Here is a 20,686-nt window from a genome sequence, read left to right as displayed (position 1 = left end):
ACTTACTGGACCTTAACAGATCTTAGTAGACGTTAAAAGACCTTACTGGACCTTACTAGAACTTAGTGGACCTTAAGAGACTCTAACAGACTTTAGTAGACCTTAGTAGACCTTACAGGACCTTAAAGGACCTTAAAGGACCTTAAAGGACCTTACTGGACATTTACATACCTTACTGGACCTTAATAGACGTTAAAAGGCATTACTGGACCATACCAGACTTTACTGGACATTACCAGACCATACTGGACCTTAACAGACCTTGGCAGACCCTAACAGACCTTACAGGACCTTAACAGACCTTAGTAGACATTAAAAGAACTTACAGGACCATAAAAGACCTTACTGAACCTTACTAGACCTTACTATACCTTAAAAAACGTACTAGACTTTAAAAGACCTTAGTATAACTTAACATACGTTACTGGACCTTAACAGACCTTACTAGATCTTACTGGACCTTACGTCACCTTAACAGACCTTACTAGACCTCAAAAGACCTTACTAGACCTTAAAAGACCTTACTGGATCTTAATAGACCTTACTGGACCTTAACAGACTTTACTAGACCTTAACAGGCCTTAGTAGACTATAATGGACCTTAACAGACCTTACTGGATGTTAAAAGACCTTACTGGACCTTAAAAGACATTATTGGACCTTAACAGACCTTACTGGATCTTAACATACCTTAATGGACCTTAAAAGGCCTTACTAGACCTTAAAAAGCCTTACAAAACTTTAACAGTCCTTACTAGACCTTAAAAGACCTTAACAGCCCTTAGCAAACCTTAACAGACCTTACTGGACCTTAACAGACCTTAGTAGACGTTAAAAAACTTTAGTAAACTTTAACAGACCTTACTCGACCTCAAAACACCTTACCAGACCGTTCTGGACCTTAACAGACCTTAAAAAACCTTAAAAGACCATAACAGACCTTAGTAGACCTTACTGGACCATAACAGACCTTACCAGATCTTACTGGACCTTAATAGACCTTACTGGACCTTAACAGACCTAACTGGACCTTAACCCTTTAAAGCCGGCCCATTCAAATTTCAAAACAATAATTTCGATGGCTTAAAGCCTTGTATCTCCGCCGTCCAATCACTGATTGTAAATCTGAAAACTGCCCCAGGTAGCTGACAACCCAGGCTAAAAGGCAATATCATTGGTCAAGCGGTTTGTGTCGTGGCTGGTTTGCATATTTAATGAGAAGGCGGAGAATTTATTTTTTTCATTCGCCCCGCCCTCACACGGAGCGCTGCTGAGACAGTCGACTGGATAACAACACAGAAAGAGAAATTCTGTCAGTGAAATAAGGTAAGATTTATTTTAAAACTGTTTATTAGTGTTATTACTTTTCATTTCTACTCAGAAAACTTAGCTTTAATGGTAAAATTGTAATATTATTAGTGTTTACGCTTTGTGAGTTTGAGAGTTGCGTTCTAAGTTTAGTCAGTCAGGTGCTCTGCTCTCCTTTCTGAATCGATTGTAATGTTTTTTATGTCCATCTAGATGGAAATAAATACGTGTGGAGAGTTTATCAGATACCCTTTTAGTCTCGTTTGTTTAGTAGTTTGTAAAGTATGCAGCAGTTTTACACAAATAAGTGATTAGTAGTGAACCTAAGCTAAGCTAAGCTACCGGGCTGTTTGTTGCATACTGCAGCCATGTGGTTTGAAAAGGCTGCCAAAGTTAGATTTTATGCATGTAATCTTGAAATCAGTTATAGCTTACTTGTTTTACTTCAATACTGTCTAAAGTCTGCTTAGAAATCACCTTAGCTTTGCTCATAATAGCATTACATTTTGCATTGCATGCATTTAGCATGACTGGCTGAAAAGCATAAAGCATGTAAGCTGAGGCAGAAAGCATAAAGGTGAAAGAGAAATATTATTTTATCTATAAAATATTTCTGTAAAATTTGCATCATTTTCTAAAAAATTGCTGCATTTATTTGAGAGACTAAAGTATGCTATGCTACCATATATGTCAGTCTGGGCAATTTATAACTTCTTTTTTTTTACCATAATATATTTTTTTCTGTGGTAATTCTTACTAAATATAGTTTTATCTATAAAATATTTCTGTCAGATTTGCATAATTTTCTAATGTATTGCAAGATATATTTGAAAGGGACTAAAATATGGTATCAAACTTTTTTTGAAAGCTTTTTTTGAAAGCATACAGGTGCATAACATTTCAGTCTGTGACTATTTACAACATTTTAAATATAACCATAGAATCAAGTTTTGTCTTGTATTTATTGCTCCTCTTAGATAATTATTGTTTTATGTGTAAACCATGTGCCAGATTTGAGAAACTTTTGTCATATGTATTGGTTCAGTGTACTTGAGTTTACTTCTAAACATGAGCCTGTGGACATTAGCTTCTCTGGCAAAAACATATAGAGTATTTGTGATTGAATTCTACATATATGTAATTATTTTTAAAATAACATCACTGTCACCACCTTTATTCACTGTAATCTCTTTCTTTTATTATTCTGAGATGGATGGAGACAAGGCTCAATATTCATGCCTTATGGAGTCTCTGAAGAGGAGACGGCGGCTAGGCCCTGACGAGCTTAGACTTATTGCTGAACATGACAGCGATGAAGATCATGAAGGCATGACCATTGAAGAGGAGGACTTCATGGACATGGAGCTCTTGGATGAAGGGGAAGAAGAGGATGAAGAGGAGCAAGATGAGCAGAGGGATCAACCAACAACCTCCTATCGGTAAATGCATGTATTCCAATAGTGTGTATTTGTAAATGTGTGTGTGTACATATATGCTGACAATAAATGTCAGCATTTGCATCCACACACACAATCAGGGCTGCCAACAAAAAGTTAAAATTAACAAAAGAGTACAAACTGAGATTATGATTTTTACTAATGTTTGCTTTCTTTTATGGGTTTGATTAGTCTTTCTTGTCCCATGTCAGGTAGGAAGCGGAAACGCTTTCCTGACTCTGTATCCTTTCCTTCCTATGCTGATGTAGACACAGAAGCACCAAAGCCCATACCATTTAATCCCTCTCGTCCAGTAGGCATAGATCTGGAAAGTGTGCATAGGGCTGTACGGTCAGCCACAAGTACCTTGCGTGAAATAGACTTCAAGTTGTTTTTCACGTACACCATCGTTGCCGAGATTTGCCAGTTTACAAACTCTAAGGGGTGGGAGCTTGTACTGAATAGGCCGTCTTATGCGAACCATCATGGGGCATGGGAAGAAGTGACCCCGGATGAATTCTACCGGTTTCTTGGGCTCCTTATTTACATGGGTTTCACGTCCCTGCACAGCATTCACAGATATTGGGGAACCAAATCTCTTCAGGGTTCATGGGCCAAGTTATTCATGTCCCGTGACCGTTTCAAGGAATTGATGGCAGCCCTCCATGTTGTAGATCCTGCCACAGAAAATAATCTTGATCGTCTTAGGAAGTTGCGTTACCTGATGGACCACCTCAAAACCAAGTGTCAGCAGCTTTTCCAGGCTAATGAAAATCTGAGCATAGACGAGAGAATGGTCAAATCAAAAGGTCGATCAGGATTCAAGCAGTATATGAAGGGCAAACCTACTCGCTGGGGTTTCAAATTGTGGGTCATTGCAACTTCAAATTCGGGATATACCTTAGACTTTGATGTTTACACAGGCAGTCTTGATGGGCGCATAACTGATTTGGCTATAAAAGTGATCGAAGACCTTGTGCAGCCATTTAAAAATCAAGGTCACACAGTATGGTTTGACAACTTCTATACATCACCAACTGTTATGGTCCGACTTAAGGAGTGGGGAATCAATGCTTGTGGGACATGTAGGATTAATCGTAAGAAATTCCCAGTGGATTTCAAAGATGTCAAGAAATGGGAGTGGCAAGCTAACCGTGGTGATATGAGGTGGTGTAGAATTGACGGAAATGTCTTAGTTGTTCAGTGGAAGGACACGCGAGCAGTTACATGCCTCTCTAATTTCCACAATGCTAATGATTCATCAGAGGTTTCTAGGATGGTAAAGAATGGTGCCACGTGGGACAGAAAAGTAGTCCGTCAACCAGCTGTAGTAAAGGACTACAATAAACACATGGGAGGTGTTGACAGATCTGATCAAATGTTAAACACATACAGTCTGCTTCAGAAAACTCAAAAGTGGTGGAAAACACTTTTCTTCCATTTTGTGGACATAGCCGTCGTTAATAGTTTCATTTTGTTTCAGGACTGGCATCATTCCAATCCAGCATCACGTTATGGGTTTAGTTCAGCAGGCTACAGCCAGATAAACTTTAGGGAAAATCTGTCGCACCAACTTGCAGACATTTTCGTCGATTCAATTTTGCCATCTCGGCTTTCAGTAGCTCCAACCACTTCCTCATCGTTTTACGTCACCCACATTCCTCAGATAGAGCAAGTATCAAGAAATTGCTGGCTTTGCTACAAAAAATTCAAAAAATAAAATAAAACAAAGATTGCATGCATGGCTCCTGAGTGCCAAGGTAGAAGATTTTGTTTAGTTGGCAATCGAAACTGTTTTCAGTCTTGGCATTCTAGCGAAGGAGATGAGTTTCGCAGTTACACCTACACAGGGCTTCTGTCTTCTACTGTCAGTCCCTCTCATCCTTCCTCAACCCCTGTGTTTGTGTATATGTTCTTTGTTTCTCTTTCTCTTCACAGGTCAAAGTTCAGTGTGCATTGTTCATTGGAAGGAGGTAATTTGAAGTAATTATCCATTGTGCATTGTCTTAAATATTTTGTAGTGAATTTTTGGCAAAATGGCTTAGATGAGATTTGATATCCTGTTGCCTCAAAACTGTTTACTGAATTGTTCAATGATTATCCTGAACAAATAATTGCTTTTTCTTGTATTGTTGAATTGGATTATTTGAAAGTTTGTTTTATGGAGTGATGTTCTTCAGTAGTGCTGAACTATATTGTATTGTTGTTTTGAAATTATTTATAGAATGAGAAGTGTATATAATTCTAATAAAAATCTTTAATGTTTTTGAACTATACACTGTTGTTAGAGTGCTTATTTTGTCAAATACATTTTATCTGCTGTCTTATTTCAAAAATATGAATGTTGACAATTTAGTAATAATTAAGAAAAAAGTACACTTTCATTGGTTTATAGTGTATGCTGACATTGGTAAAAAGTGAGGTGAAAAAGGAGCTGATTTTGAAGGTTTTTTTGTAAACATTTATTATATTACACTTGAAAAACATTGTGTTTCATAGAATTTTAAAGAACTGATTCTCCTGGTTATAATGGTGTGTGTATATTCAGGGTTTTTTTTCATAAAAGTACACTTTCATTGGTTTATAGTGTATGCTGACATTGGTAAAAAGTGAGGTGAAAAAGGAGCTACACGAACATTCTAAATTGCTAAATGACACCTTCTGCTAAATTGATCATAACTTTTGAATAGAAGATGATAGATTCAAAATTATTATCTTGACAAATGGCTCACAAAATTGCAAACATTTCATATGTTCTATATTGTTCTCTATATTGCACAGAAATGTGTTAAAAATGTAAGTATTTATGAATTAAATAAAAAACGAGAGATTTTTTTAGGTTGATTTTGAAGGTTTTTTTGTAAACATTTATTATATTACACTTGAAAAACATTGTGTTTCATAGAATTTTAAAGAACTGATTCTCCTGGTTATAATGGTGTGTGTATATTCAGGGTTTTTTTTCATAAAAGTACACTTTCATTGGTTTATAGTGTATGCTGACATTGGTAAAAAGTGAGGTGAAAAAGGAGCTACACGAACATTCTAAATTGCTAAATGACACCTTCTGCTAAATTGATCATAACTTTTGAATAGAAGATGATAGATTCAAAATTATTATCTTGACAAATGGCTCACAAAATTGCAAACATTTCATATGTTCTATATTGTTCTCTATATTGCACAGAAATGTGTTAAAAATGTAAGTATTTATGAATTAAATAAAAAACGAGAGATTTTTTTAGGTTGATTTTGAAGGTTTTTTTGTAAACATTTATTATATTACACTTGAAAAACATTGTGTTTCATAGAATTTTAAAGAACTGATTCTCCTGGTTATAATGGTGTGTGTATATGCAGGGTTTTTTTTCATAAAAGTACACTTTCATTGGTTTATAGTGTATGCTGACATTGGTAAAAAGTGAGGTGAAAAAGGAGCTACACGAACATTCTAAATCGCTAAATGACACCTTCTGCTAAATTGATCATAACTTTTGAATAGAAGATGATAGATTCAAAATTATTATCTTGACAAATGGCTCACAAAATTGCAAACATTTCATATACTCTATATTTTTCTCTAAATTGCACAGAAATGTGTTAAAAATGTAAGTATTTATGTATGAAATAAAAATTGAGAAGTTTTTTAGGTTGATTTTAAAGGATTTTTGTATAGATTTGGTTATATTACACTTAAATAACCATACTGAGTTTTATATCATTTTAAAGAACTGATTCTTCTGGTTATAATGGTGTGTGTATATAGTCTATGCTATGTACGGTATTTACACAATAAGGTTTTTTCTATGACCATGTTACATAGTGTCCGAAAATGGAATGTTCCACTCAGGCATGAAAGGGTTAACAGACCTTACTGGACCCTAACAGACCTTACTGGACCTTAACAGACCTTACTGGACCCTAAATGACCTTACTAGACTTTAACAGGCCTTACTGGACTTTAAATGACCTTATTAGATTTTAACAGGCCTTACTGGACTTTAAATGACCTTATTAGATTTTAACAGGTCTTACTTGACCTTAACAGACTTTACTGGACCTTAACAGACCTTACTAGACTTTAAAAGACTTTACTATACCTTAACAGACCTCACTGTACCTTAACAGACCTTACTAGATCTTACTGGACCTTACTTGACCTCACTTGACCTTACTTAACCTTAACAGACATTAACAGGCCTTAACAGGCCTTAGTAGACCTTACTGGACTTAAACAGACCTTACTGGACGTTAACAGACCTTACTGGACCTTAACTGACCTTAGTGGACCTTTTCAGACTTTACTAGATCTTAACAGACCTCACTAGACTCTAACAGGCCTTTTAAAATCTTAACAGGCCTTACTGGATTTTGAAAGGCCTTATGAGACTTTAACAGGTCTTACTATACTTTAACAGACCTTACTGGACCGTAACAGACCTTACTAGATCTTACTGGACCTTACTTGACCTTGAAAGATCTTACTAGACCTTAACAAACCTTACTGGATCTTAATAGACCTTACTGGATTTTAACAGACGTTACTAGACCTTAACAGGCATTAGTAGATTTTACTGAACATTACCAGATTTTACTAGACCTTAACAGCCCTTAGTAGACCATACTGGACTTTAAGAGACCCTACTGCTTGTTAACAGACCTTACTGGACCTTAACAGACCTTAGTGGACAATAACAGACCTTACAGGACCTTAACAAACCTTACTGGAACGTAGAAGACCTTAGTAGACCTGAACAGACCTTACTGGACCTTAACAGACCTTACTGGACCTTAACAGACCTTAATGGACCTTAACAGACCTTAACAGACTTTAACAGACCTTAACAGACCTTACTGGACCTTCACAGACCTTACTGGACCTTCACAGTTCTTACTGGAACTTAAAAGACCTTACTAGACTTTAACAAGTCTAACTTGACCTTAACAGACCTTACTGGACCTTAACAGTATTTACTATGCCTTAAAAAGCCTTACTAAACCTTAAAAGGCCTTACTGGACTTTAACAGACCTTACAAGACTTTAACAAACCTTACAACACTTAAACAAACCTTACAAGACCTTAGTAAGCCTTAAAAACCTTAGTAGACCTTAAAAAACATTACTAAACATTAACAGGATTTACTAGACCTTAACATGCCTTACTGGACCTTAAAAGAACTATATAGACCTTAACAGACCTTTTTGGACCTTAACAGACCTTACCGGATCTTAACAAACCTTAAATGGTATCTAACAGACCTTACTGGACCTTAACAGTATTTACTAAATTTTGAAAAGCCTTACTAAACCTTAAAAGGCCTTACTGGATTTTAACAGACCTTACTGGACCTTAACAGACGTTAATAAACTTTAACAGGCTTTACTAGACCTTAACATTCTTAACTGGTTCTTAAAAGTTTTACCTGGACATTAACAGACCTTAGTGGACCTTAACAGACCTTAGTGGACCTTAACAGACCTTACTAGACCTTAACAAGCCTTACTGGGCCTTAACAGACCTTACTAGACCCTAAAATATTTTACTAGACCTTAGTAAACCTTAAAAAAAAACTTAGTAGACTTAACAAAACTTACTTGACCTTAACATTCTTTACTAAACCTTAAAAGTTTTACCTGGACATTAAAAGACCTTAGTGGACCTTAACAGACCTTACTAGACCTTAACAAGCCTTACTGGGCCTTAACAGACCTTACTATACCCTAAAAGATTTTACTAGACCTTAGTAAACCTCAAAAAACCTTAGTAGACTTAACAAACCTTATTAAACCTTAACAGGTTTTACTAGACCTTAACATGCCTTACGAGACCTTAACAGACCTTAGCAGATTTTAACACACCTTAGTAGACCTTACTGGATCTTAGTAGACCTTACTAGACCTTAACAGGCCTTAATAGAAAATAACAGACCTTACTGGACCTTAACAGACCTTACCATACCTTACTGGACTATAACAGATCTTAAAAGACCTTTAAAAAATACCTTAGAAAACCTTACTGGAACTTACAAGACCTTATTGGACTTTAACAGACCTTGACAGACCTTAACAGACCTAACTAGATTTTATTAGACCTAACTGGACCCTAACAGACCTTACTAGACCTTAAAAGACCTTATTAGACCTTAGACCTTACTGGATCTTAAAAAACCTTACTGGACTTTAATAGACTTTACTAGACCTTATCAGGCCTTAGTAAACCTTACTGGACCCTAACAGACCTTAAGGATCTTAACAGACCTCACTGGACCTTAACCGGCTTTACTGGATCTTAACAGACCTAACTAGACCTTAACAGACCTTACTGGACCGTAACAGACCTTAACAGACGCTACTGGATTTTAACAGACGCTACTGGACCTTAACAGACTTTACTGGACTTTAACAGACCTTACTGGACCTTAACAGACCTTACTGAAACTTAACAAGCCTTACTAGACCTTAACAGGCCTTTCGGGACCTTAACAGGCCTTACTAGACAATACCAGACCTTAGCAGAGCTTAACAGACCTTAGCAGAGCTTAGCAGACCTTAACAGAACTAAACAGACCTTACTAAACCATAACAGACCAAACCACACCTTTACAGACCTTACTAGACTTTAACAGACCTTAGCAGATATTAACAGACCTTACTAGACCTTAAAATACCTTAGTTGACCTTACTAGACCTTAAAAGACCTTACTAGACCTTAGTAGTCCAAAACAGACATTAATACACTTTAAAAGTCCTTATTGGACTTTAACAGGCGTTACTGGACCTTAACAGACCTTACTGGATATTAATAGACCTTACTGGATCTTAATAGACCTTACTGGATCTTAATAGACCTTACTGGACTTTAACAGATCTTACTGGACCTTAACAGACCTTACTGAACTTTAAAAGGCTTTACTGGACATTAACAGACATTACTAGACCCTAAAAGGCCTTACTAGAACTAATTATACCCTTAACAGGCCTTACTTGAACTTACCAGACCTTGCCAGACCTTATTGGACCTTTACAGACTTTAGCAGAGCTTAAAAAATGTTATTGGACCTTAACAGTCCTTAGTAGACCTTTAAAAACTTTAGTAGACCTTAACAGACTTTAACAAACCTTACTGGACCATAACAGACCTCAGTAGACCTTACTGGTCCAAAACAGACCTTACTAGACTGTAACAGACCTTAACAGACCTTACTAGACCTTAGTAAACCTAAAAAAACCATAGTAGACTTAACAAACCTTACTAGCTCTTAAAAGGCTTTACTAGACCATAATATTCCTTAGGAGACCTTACTAGACCGTAACAGACCTTAAGAGACTTTAACAGACCTTACTAGACCTTACTGGACCTTAGTAGACCTTAATGGACCTTAACAGACCTTACTGGACCTTAACAGACATTGCTGGTTTTTAACAGACCTTACTGGACCTTAAAAGACCTTACTGGACCTTAACAGGCCTTACTAGATTTTAACAGACCTTACTGGACCTTAACAGATCTTACTAGACTTTAAATGACCATACTAGACCTTAACAGGCCTTTCTTGGCTTTAAAAAACCTTACTGGACCTTAAATGACCTTAACAGATCCTACTAGACCTTAACAGACCTTACTGGACATTAACATAACTAACTAGTCCTTAAAAAGCATCACGAAATTTTAACAGACCATACTAGACCTTAACAGACATTACAAAACTTTAAAAGTCCTTACTGGACTTTAACAGACCTTACTGGATCTTAATAGACCTTACTGGACTTTAACAGATCTTACTGGACCTTAACAGACCTTACTGAACTTTAAAAGGCTTTACTGGACATTACCAGACATTACTAGACCTGAAAAAGCCTTACTAGAACTAACTATACCTTAACAGGCCTTACTGGACCTTAAAAGACCTTAACACACTTCACCAGACCTTACTTGACCTTACCAGACCCTATTGGACTTTGCAAGATCTCACTGGACCTTTAAAGACATTAGCAGACCATAACAGACCATAATGGACCTAATGAACCTTAATGGACCTTAACAGACATTACAGGACCTTACTAGACCTCAAAAGGCCTTAATTGACCTCAAAAGGCCTTACAGGACTTTAAAAGGCCTTACTGGACTTAAATGACCTTAAAAGACCTTAACAGACTATACAAGACCTTAGTAAACTTTGAAAAACCTTAGTAGACCTTACAAAACCTTAAAAAACATTAACAGGCTTTACTAGACCTTAACAGGCTTTACTGGACTTTAACAGACCTTACCAGACCTTAACAGACCTTAGTAAACCTCAACAAACCATTGTAGACTTAACAAACCTAACTAGATCTTAAAAAGCAGTAATAGACCGTAACAGACCTTACTGGACCTAAGTAGACCTTAATGGACCTTAACAAACCTTACTGGACCCCAACAGACCTAACTGGTTTTAACTGACCTTACTAGACCTTAACAGGCCTTAATAGACCTTAACAGGCCTTAATAGACCTTAACAGACCTTAACAGACCTTAACAGACCTTAACAGACCTTAACAGACCTTAACAGACCTTAACAAATCTTAAAGACTGTAAATGAACTTACTAGACCTTAAAAGGCTTTTATTGGCCTTAAAAGACCTTACATGACCTTAAATGACCTTAAGAGACTTTAAAAGACCTTACTGGACCTTAACAGGCCTAACTTAACCTTAAATGACTTTAATAGACGTTACTGGACTTTAAAAGGCTTTACTGGACGTTAACAAACAGTACAAGACTTTAACAACCCTTAATGGACCTTAACAATCCTTACTAGACCCTAAAAGACCTTACTGGACCTTAACGGACCGTACTAGACTTTACCAGAGCTTATCAAAAATTACTAGACCTTAAAAAAAAATCACTGGACCTTAACAAGCCTTACTGGACCTTTACAAGCCTTACTGGACACTAACAGGCCTTACAGAAAATTACCAGACATTACTAGACCTTAGCAGACCTAACTGGACCTTAAAAGAACTTACCAGACCTTACTGGGCCTTAAAAGAGCTTAAAAAACTTTAGTAGACCTTAAAAGATTTTAAAGGACCTTAATGGACCTTAAAATAATATTCCAGACATTACTGGACCTTACCAGACCTTAACAGACCTTAAAAGGCCTTTCTAGACCTTAACAGACCTTAGTAGACCTTACTGAACCTTAACAGATTTTACTGGACTTTACTAGACGTTAAAAGACCTTACTGGACCTTAACAGACCTTAACAGACAATACTTGACTTTACAAGACCTTAACAGACATTACTAGACCTTAAAAAGCATAACTGGACCTTAACAAGCCTTACAGGAAATTAACAGACATTAATAAACCTCAAAAGGCCTTACTGGACCTTGAAAGACCTTAAAAGATTTTAGCAGACCTTACTGGACCTTAAAAGATCTTACCAGACCTTACTAGACCTTAACAGACCTTACTGAACCTTAACAGACCTTAAAAGACCTTTCTAGACATTAACAGACCTTAAAAGACCTTTCTGTACCTTAACAGACCTTAGTAGACTTCAGTAGACCTTACTAGACCTTAACAGATCTTGTCAGACCTTACTGGACCTTAACAGATTTTACTGGACCTTACTAGACATTAAAAGGCCTTACTGGACCTTAACAGACCTTAACAGACCCTACTAGACTTTACCAGACTTTAACAGACATTACTAGACCTTAAAAAGCATTACTGAACCTTAACAGGCTTTACAGGAAATGAACAGACATCACTAGACCTTAAAAAAAAAACATTAACAGACCTTAGCAGACCTTAGCAGACCTTACTGGACCTTAACAGACCTTACCAGACCTTTTCAGACCTAAGCAAACCTTAACAGACATAACTGGACTTTAATAGAACTTAGTAGACCTTAAAAAAAACTTTTGTAGACCTTAACAGACCTAACTGAACCTTAAAAAACCTTACCAGACCTTACTGGACCTTAACAGACCTTATTAGACCTTAACAGATTTTAGTAGACCTTACTGGACCTTAAAAGACCTTACCAGACCTTAGTAGATATTAAATGACCTTACTGGACCTTAACAGACCTTACTAGACCTTAACAGACCTTACTGGACCTTACTAGACCTTAAAAGGCATTACTAGACCTAGAAAGACCTTACTGGACCTTAACGGACCTTACTGGACCTTAACAGACCTTACAAGACCTTAAAAAGCCTTAGTACACTTTACTGGATTTAAACAGACCTTACTGGACCTTAAAAGACCTTACTAGACCTTAAAAAGCCTAAGTAGACTTTACTGGATTTTAACAGACCTCGTTGGACCTCAAAAAACCTTTCTGGACCTTAACAAATTTTACTAGACTTTAAGAGACCTTACTGGACCTTAACAGACCTTGCTGGACCTTAAAAAACCTTACTAGACCCTAAAATACCTTATTAGACCTTAACAGACCTTACTAGATCTTAATAGGCCTTACTGGACCTTAACAGACTTTACTAGATCTTATCAGACCTTACTGGATCTTAACAGACGTTACTGGATTCTAACAGACCTTACTGGACCTTCACCGGCTTTACAGGACCTTAACAGACCTTACTGGACCTTAACAGTATTTACTAGATTTTAAAAGGCCTTACTAAACTTTAAAAGGCCTTACTAAACTTTAAAAGACCTTAATGGACCTTAAAAGACTTTACAAGACTTTAACACGTCTTACTTAATCTTAACATACCTTACTAGACTTTAAAAGACCTTACTATACCTTCACGGACCTTAACAGACCTTTCTGGACCTTAACAAACCTTACCAGACTTTAAGAGACCTTACTGGACCTAAAAGGACCTTACTAGACTTTAATTAACCTTAACAGACCTTACTAGACCTTAAAAGACTTTTTTAGACCTTACTGGATCTTAATAGACCTTAACAGACTTTACCAGATCTTAAAAGACTTTACTAGACCTTAACAGGCCTTAGTAGACCTTACTGGACCTTTACAGACCTTACTGGACCTTAAAAGACATTACTAGACTTTAACAGACCTTACTACTCATTAACAGAATTTACTGGACCTTAACGGACCTTACTGGACCTTAACAGACTTTACTAGTCAATAAAAAACCTTACTAGACATTAACAGACCTTACTAGACCTTAACAGATCTTAATAGATCTTAGTAAACCTTTGTAGACCTTAACACACTTTAATAGACCTTAAAAGGCCTTAGTAGACCTTACTGGATCTTAACAGACCTTACTGGATCTTAACAGACCTTACTGGACCTTAACAGACCTTACTGGACCTTAACAGACCTTACTGGACCTTAACAGACCTTACCAGACATTACTAGAGCCTAAAAGACCTTATTAGATCTTAACAGACCATACTGGATCTAATTAGACCTTACTGGATCTTAACAGACCTTACTGGATTTTAACAGACCTTACTGGACTTTAACCGGCTTTACTGGACTTTAACAGACTTTACTTGACCTTAACAGTATTTACTAGGTTTTTAAAGGCCTTAATAAACCTTAAAAAACCTTACTGGACTTTAACAGACCTTTCTAGATCTTAACAGACTTTACTAGACCTTAACAGACCTTACAAGACCTTAGTAATTCTTTAAAAACCTTAGTAGACCAGGGCTCTAGAGTGCGACCAATTTGGTCGCACATGCGACCTAATTTCTCAATGGTGCGACTAAAAAAAATCTCAGGTCGCACCGGTGCGACCAGGCATCCGAGGGAAAAAAAAACCAGACACACATTAGGCCAATAACATGGTCTAAACCAATCAGAGATAGCGAAGGGCGGGACATTATTGTAGCGGTGATATGTGAGCGACATTCAGCTCAGCCAATCAGAATGCAGCACCAGGTTTATACACGTGCGTTCGGATGTTCTGCAGTAAGTTTAGTTTTGTATATGAGACTCGCTGGATGTCCCCAGAATGGAAGTTCGGGTTCTGGAGCTCGGCGGTGTAAAGTGTTGTAACGCTCACTGAAGTCCTGACTAAACAGTTAAAGTGACTCTACCCTGTCGCGTGCCTTTATTCCCACACCTCCACCACCGCACAGCAAAAGACCCGCAGCATCCCCACCGGACAGCGGCTAGGTGAGCCGACCCTCTACAGTAGCAAGGGGCTAATGCTAGCGGTAAAGTGTGGCGATAGTGAAAGTAAAAACACGACAATATTTTCGTTAAGTAAAATATAAAAATAACTAAAAGACCATAATATATTACAATACATGTAGTCAAAATACGCAGTGAGTGCACCGCAAGCGATTTTGGGAATCTGTGTAAAAGATACAGTAAAGCCGATAATATAATGCACTGCATTTAAGATTACACTCTAACACTCTAGAGCCCCATACACACACACACACACAAACATATACAGTGTATCACAAAAGTGAGTACACCCCTCACATTTCTGCAGATATTTAAGTATATCTTTTCATGGGACAACACTGACAAAATGACACTTTGACACAATGAAAAGTAGTCTGTGTGCAGCTTATATAACAGTGTAAATTTATTCTTCCCTCAAAATAACTCAATATACAGCCATTAATGTCTAAACCACTGGCAACAAAAGTGAGTACACCCCTTAGTGAAAGTTCCTGAAGTGTCAATATTTTGTGTGGCCACCATTATTTCCCAGAACTGCCTTAACTCTCCTGGGCATGGAGTTTACCAGAGCTTCACAGGTTGCCACTGGAATGCCTTTCCACTCCTCCATGACGACATCACGGAGCTGGCGGATATTCGAGACTTTGCGCTCCTCCACCTTCCGCTTGAGGATGCCCCAAAGATGTTCTATTGGGTTTAGGTCTGGAGACATGCTTGGCCAGTCCATCACCTTTACCCTCAGCCTCTTCAATAAAGCAGTGGTCGTCTTAGAGGTGTGTTTGGGGTCATTATCATGCTGGAACACTGCCCTGCGACCCAGTTTCCGGAGGGAGGGGATCATGCTCTGCTCAGTATTTCACAGTACATATTGGAGTTCATGTGTCCTTCAATGAAATGTAACTCCCCAACACCTGCTGCACTCATGCAGCCCCAGACCATGGCATTCCCACCACCATGCTTGACTGTAGGCATGACACACTTATCTGTGTACTCCTCACCTGATTGCCGCCACACATGCTTGAGACCATCTGAACCACAAATTAATCTTGGTCTCATCAGACCATAGGACATGGTTCCAGTAATCCATGTCCTTTGTTGACATGTCTTCAGCAAACTGTTTGCGGGCTTTCTTGTGTAGAGACTTCAGAAGAGGCTTCCTTCTGGGGTGACAGCCATGCAGACCAATTTAATGTAGTGTGCGGCGTATGGTCTGAGCACTGACAGGCTGACCCCCCACCTTTTCAATCTCTGCAGCAATGCTGACAGCACTCCTGCGCCTATCTTTCAAAGACAGCAGTTGGATGTGATGCTGAGCACGTGCACTCAGCTTCTTTGGACGACCAACGCGAGGTCTGTTCTGAGTGGACCCTGCTCTTTTAAAACGCTGGATGATCTTGGCCACTGTGCTGCAGCTCAGTTTCAGGGTGTTGGCAATCTTCTTGTAGCCTCGGCCATCTTCATGTAGCGCAACAATTCGTCTTTTAAGATCCTCAGAGAGTTCTTTGCCATGAGGTGCCATGTTGGAACTTTCAGTGACCAGTATGAGAGAGTGTGAGCGCTGTACTACTAAATTGAACACACCTGCTCCCTATGCACACCTGAGACCTAGTAACACTAACAAATCACATGACATTTTGGAGGGAAAATGACAAGCAGTGCTCAATTTGGACATTTAGGGGTGTAGTCTCTTAGGGGTGTACTCACTTTTGTTGCCGGTGGTTTAGACATTAATGGCTGTATATTGAGTTATTTTGAGGGAAGAATAAATTTACACTGTTATATAAGCTGCACACAGACTACTTTTCATTGTGTCAAAGTGTCATTTTTTCAGTGTTGTCCCATGAAAAGATATACTTAAATATCTGCAGAAATGTGAGGGGTGTACTCACTTTTGTGATACACTGTACATATAATTTTTAATATACACACACACATAAATAGATATACACACATACATACACATTTACTCTATTATTATTTTTATAATTTTTATAAGTGTGCTATAATTAGTCTATAATACTATAATTAACTGTATTAACTGTATAATTACTACAGTATATTAACTGTAAAGAGCATGGGAAGACCATGGCCGGCAATAGTATATTTGTGACTGGTTCTAATACATTTTGAATTGAAAGGCTGAAAAAGCCCAATGCATCTATAAAACACATTACATGCCGCGATAAATGCACTGCCCAAGTGTCCCCTCTCCCCACTGCCTTTCAGTGGCAGGCAGTAGCAAACAGATCATCAGACAAGGCCATGTTGACCAGATTGTTAGTTATTTACAAGTCAATATTGCCTGTGTGGACAGTGATTTAAAAAAAAAAAAGTGAACCTGTAAAACTGCGGTGTTAAATGCGATGCGGTCGAAAATTTGGGTGCACCTAACTTTTGTGCTGGTGCACCTAAGAAAAAAAGTTAGGCGCACCAGTGCAACCAGTGCAAAAAGTTAGTCTAGAGCCCTGTAGACTCTAATAAAACTTATTAGACCTTAACATGTTTTACTAGACCTTAACATGTCTTAATGGACCTTAAAATAACTACTTGGACAATAACAGACCTTAGTGCACCTTAACAGACCTCACTAGACAGAAGTAAACATCAAAAAACCTTAGTAGACTTAACAAACCTTAATAAATCTTAACAGAACTTACTAGATCGTGAAAGTTCTTAAGAGACTTTAACAGACTTTAGTAGACCTTACTGGACCTTAGTAGACCTTACTGGACCTTAACAGACCTCACTGGACCTTAACAGACCTCACTGGACCTTAAGAGACCTTAATGTACTTTAAAAGACCTTACTAGACCTTAACAAGCCTTTCTGGACCTTAACAGACCTTATTAGAACTTAACAAACCTTACTAGACCTTAACAGACCCAACCAGACGCTTCTGGACCTTAACAGACCTTAATGGACCTTAACAGACCTTAACAGATTTTACTGGACCTTAAAAGACCTTACTATATGGTAACACGAAAAAAAGCCCCTTACAGCCCACAAGCACATGTAAACATAAAAAACATAACATAGTCACACAACCAGCCACGGGTTAGGGATGTGGGGATCGATGAAAAGTAACCAACTACGACAAGCAGCCATCCGGCAATTCGCAGCCTTCGACGCATTCGTCCTGCCGTATTTGGAATTCAGCTAAGAGTGGAGACGTTGGGTTAGGGGTTGGGAAAATGTTCTGTCAGTCCTTCATTCCTGTAAGCAAAAAGTCTGTACAAAGTTCGCGATAAGATGGCGTTTACAGCAGTTGCTACCCAGAATGAAAAAGATCTTACTCGAAAATTACAGTCTTTACTAGACCTTAAAAGGCTTTACTAACCTTAAAATGCTTTAATGGACTTTAACAGACTTTACTGGACCTTAACAGACCTAACTGGACGTTAACAGACCTTAAAAGACCTTACTAGACATTAACAGATCTTACTAGACCTTAGTAAACCTTAAAAAACTTTAGTAGACCTTAAAAGACTTTACTAGACCTTAAAAGGCCTTAAGACCTTACTGGACCTTATCAAACCTTAATAGTTCTTATTGGACCTTATTTGACCTTAAGAGACTTTACTAGACCTTAACTGACCTTACTGGATCTTAATAGACCTTACTGGACTTTAACAGACCTTACTAAACCTTAACGGGCCTTAAAAAACCTTAACAGGCCTTAGTAGACCTTACTGAACCTTAACAGACCTTACTGGAAATTAACAGACCTTAGTGGACCTTAACAGACCTTAGTGGACCTTAACAGACTATACTGGACCTCAACAGTCCTTACCAGACCTTAAAAAACCTAACTAAACTGTAAAAGGCCTTAGTCGACTTTAACAGATTTTACTGGACCTTAACAGACCTTACTAGACTTTAAAAGACCTAACTAAACCTTAAAAGACCTTAATAGACACTAACAGACTTTACTGGACCTTGAAAGACCTTACAGGACGTTAACAGACCTTAAAAGACCTTACTAGACATCAACAGATCTTACTAGACCTTAGTTAACCTTAAAAAAGTTTAGTAGACGTTAAAAGACTTTACTAGACCTTAAAAGGCCTTAGTAGACCTTACTGGTTTTTAACAGACCTTACTGGACCTTAACAGACCTTTCTGAAACTTAACAAACCTAACTAGACCTTACTGGACCTTAACAGACTTTAACAGGCTTTAGTAGACCTTACTGGATCTTAAAAGACCTTACTGAACCTTAACAGACCTTACTGGAACGTAAAGGAACTTACTGGACCTTAACCGGCTTTATTGGACTTTAACAGACATTTCTGGACCTTAACAGTATTTAATATGTCTCAAAAAACCTTACTAAAACTTAAATAACCTTACTGGACTTTTACAGACCTTACAAGACCTCAGTAAGCCTTAAAAAAACCTTAGTAGACCTTAACAAATCTTACTAAACCTTAACAGGCTTTACTAGACTTTAAAATACCCTACTTGACCTTAACAGACCTTTCTAGACTTTAAAAGACCTTACTATACCTTAATAGACCTTACTGGACCTTAACAGACCTTACTAGACTCTACTGGACCTTAAAAACATTACTAGACCTCAAAAGACCTTACTGGATCAAAATAGACCTTACTGGACCTTAAAAGACCTTACTGGAAGTTAACAGACCTTACTGGACATTAACAGGCCTTACTGGACCTTAAGAGACCTTACTGGATCTAAACAGACCTTACTGGACAAAAACAGACTATACTGGACCTTAACAGACTATTCTGGACCATAACAGTCCTTACTAGACCTTAAAAGACCTTACTAGACTTTAACAGAATTTATTAGACCTTAACAAACTTGACTAGACCTTAACATGCCTTAGGAGAAATGAACAGACCTCAGGCGACCTTAACAGACCTTACTAGAACTTAACAGAGTTTCGTAAACCTTAATAGCCCTTACTAGACTTTAAAAAGTCTTAACAGACATTACTAGACCTTAGTAGGCCTTACTGGACCTTAACAGACCTTACTAGACCTTAAAAGAACTTTCTAGACCTTAGTAGACCATACTGGACCTTACCTGGCCTTACCAGACTCTCCTGGACCTTAACAAAACTTACTGGACCTTAACAGACCTTACTGGACTTTAAAAGACCTAAATGGACCTTAATAGACCTTAACAGAAACTACTAGACCTTAAACGGCCTTACTGGACATTAAAAGACCATACTAGACTTTAACAGGCCTCACTAGATTTTACCAGGCCTCACTGGACCTTAACAGGCCTTACTGGACCTTAAAAGAAATTAACAGACACTACTAGACATTACCAGGCCTTACTAGACCTTAACAGGCTTTAACAGACCTTACTAGAACATAACAGACCTTACAAAACCTTTAAAGTTCTTACTAGACTTTAACAGACCTTAATGGACCTTAACAGACCTTACTGACTCTTAATAGACCTGACAGGATCTTAATAGACCTTACTGGACCTTAACAGTATTTACTACGCCTTAAAAGGCCTTACTAAATTTTATCAGACCTTACAAGACCCTGCAAGACCTTAGTAAGCCTTAAAAAACATTAGTAGACCTTAACAAACCATACTAAACCTTAACAGGATTTAAAAGACTATAACATGTACTACTGGACCTTAAAAGAACTACCAGGACCTTAAAAGACCTTAATGGACCTTAACAGGCATTACTGGAACTTAACAGACCTTACTGAACCTTAAAAGGCTTTACTATACCTTAACATGCCTTAGAAGACCTTAACAGACCTTAGGAAACCTTAACAGACCTTACTAGATTGTAACAGACCTTAGTAGACCTTAC

At 37.8% G+C, this 20,686-nt stretch overlaps 1 protein-coding gene across 1 annotated transcript; it reads left to right on the top strand.

Moving 5' to 3' along the window:
- Positions 1 to 1,254: 1,254 nt before the first annotated feature.
- Positions 1,255 to 2,884, top strand: LOC134323589 (uncharacterized). The gene is made up of 2 exons (XM_063005135.1): positions 1,255 to 1,326; positions 2,518 to 2,884. Exon 2 carries the CDS (start codon positions 2,518 to 2,520, stop codon positions 2,749 to 2,751), a length of 234 nt encoding a protein of 77 aa, XP_062861205.1. The 5' UTR covers positions 1,255 to 1,326; the 3' UTR covers positions 2,752 to 2,884.
- The last annotated feature ends 17,802 nt before the right edge of the window (positions 2,885 to 20,686 follow it).

This window comes from Trichomycterus rosablanca, chromosome 11 (assembly GCF_030014385.1).
Source record: "Trichomycterus rosablanca isolate fTriRos1 chromosome 11, fTriRos1.hap1, whole genome shotgun sequence".
Lineage (NCBI taxonomy): Eukaryota > Metazoa > Chordata > Actinopteri > Siluriformes > Trichomycteridae > Trichomycterus > Trichomycterus rosablanca.
The sequence above is the reverse complement of the archived record's forward strand: the minus strand, read 5'-3'. Positions and strand labels throughout refer to the sequence as shown.

What these genes read in the sequence shown, in the direction of transcription:
- LOC134323589 (XM_063005135.1), top strand. Translation starts at nt 2,518, where the DNA reads ATGGATGGAGACAAGGCTCAATATTCATGCCTTATGGAGTCTCTGAAG.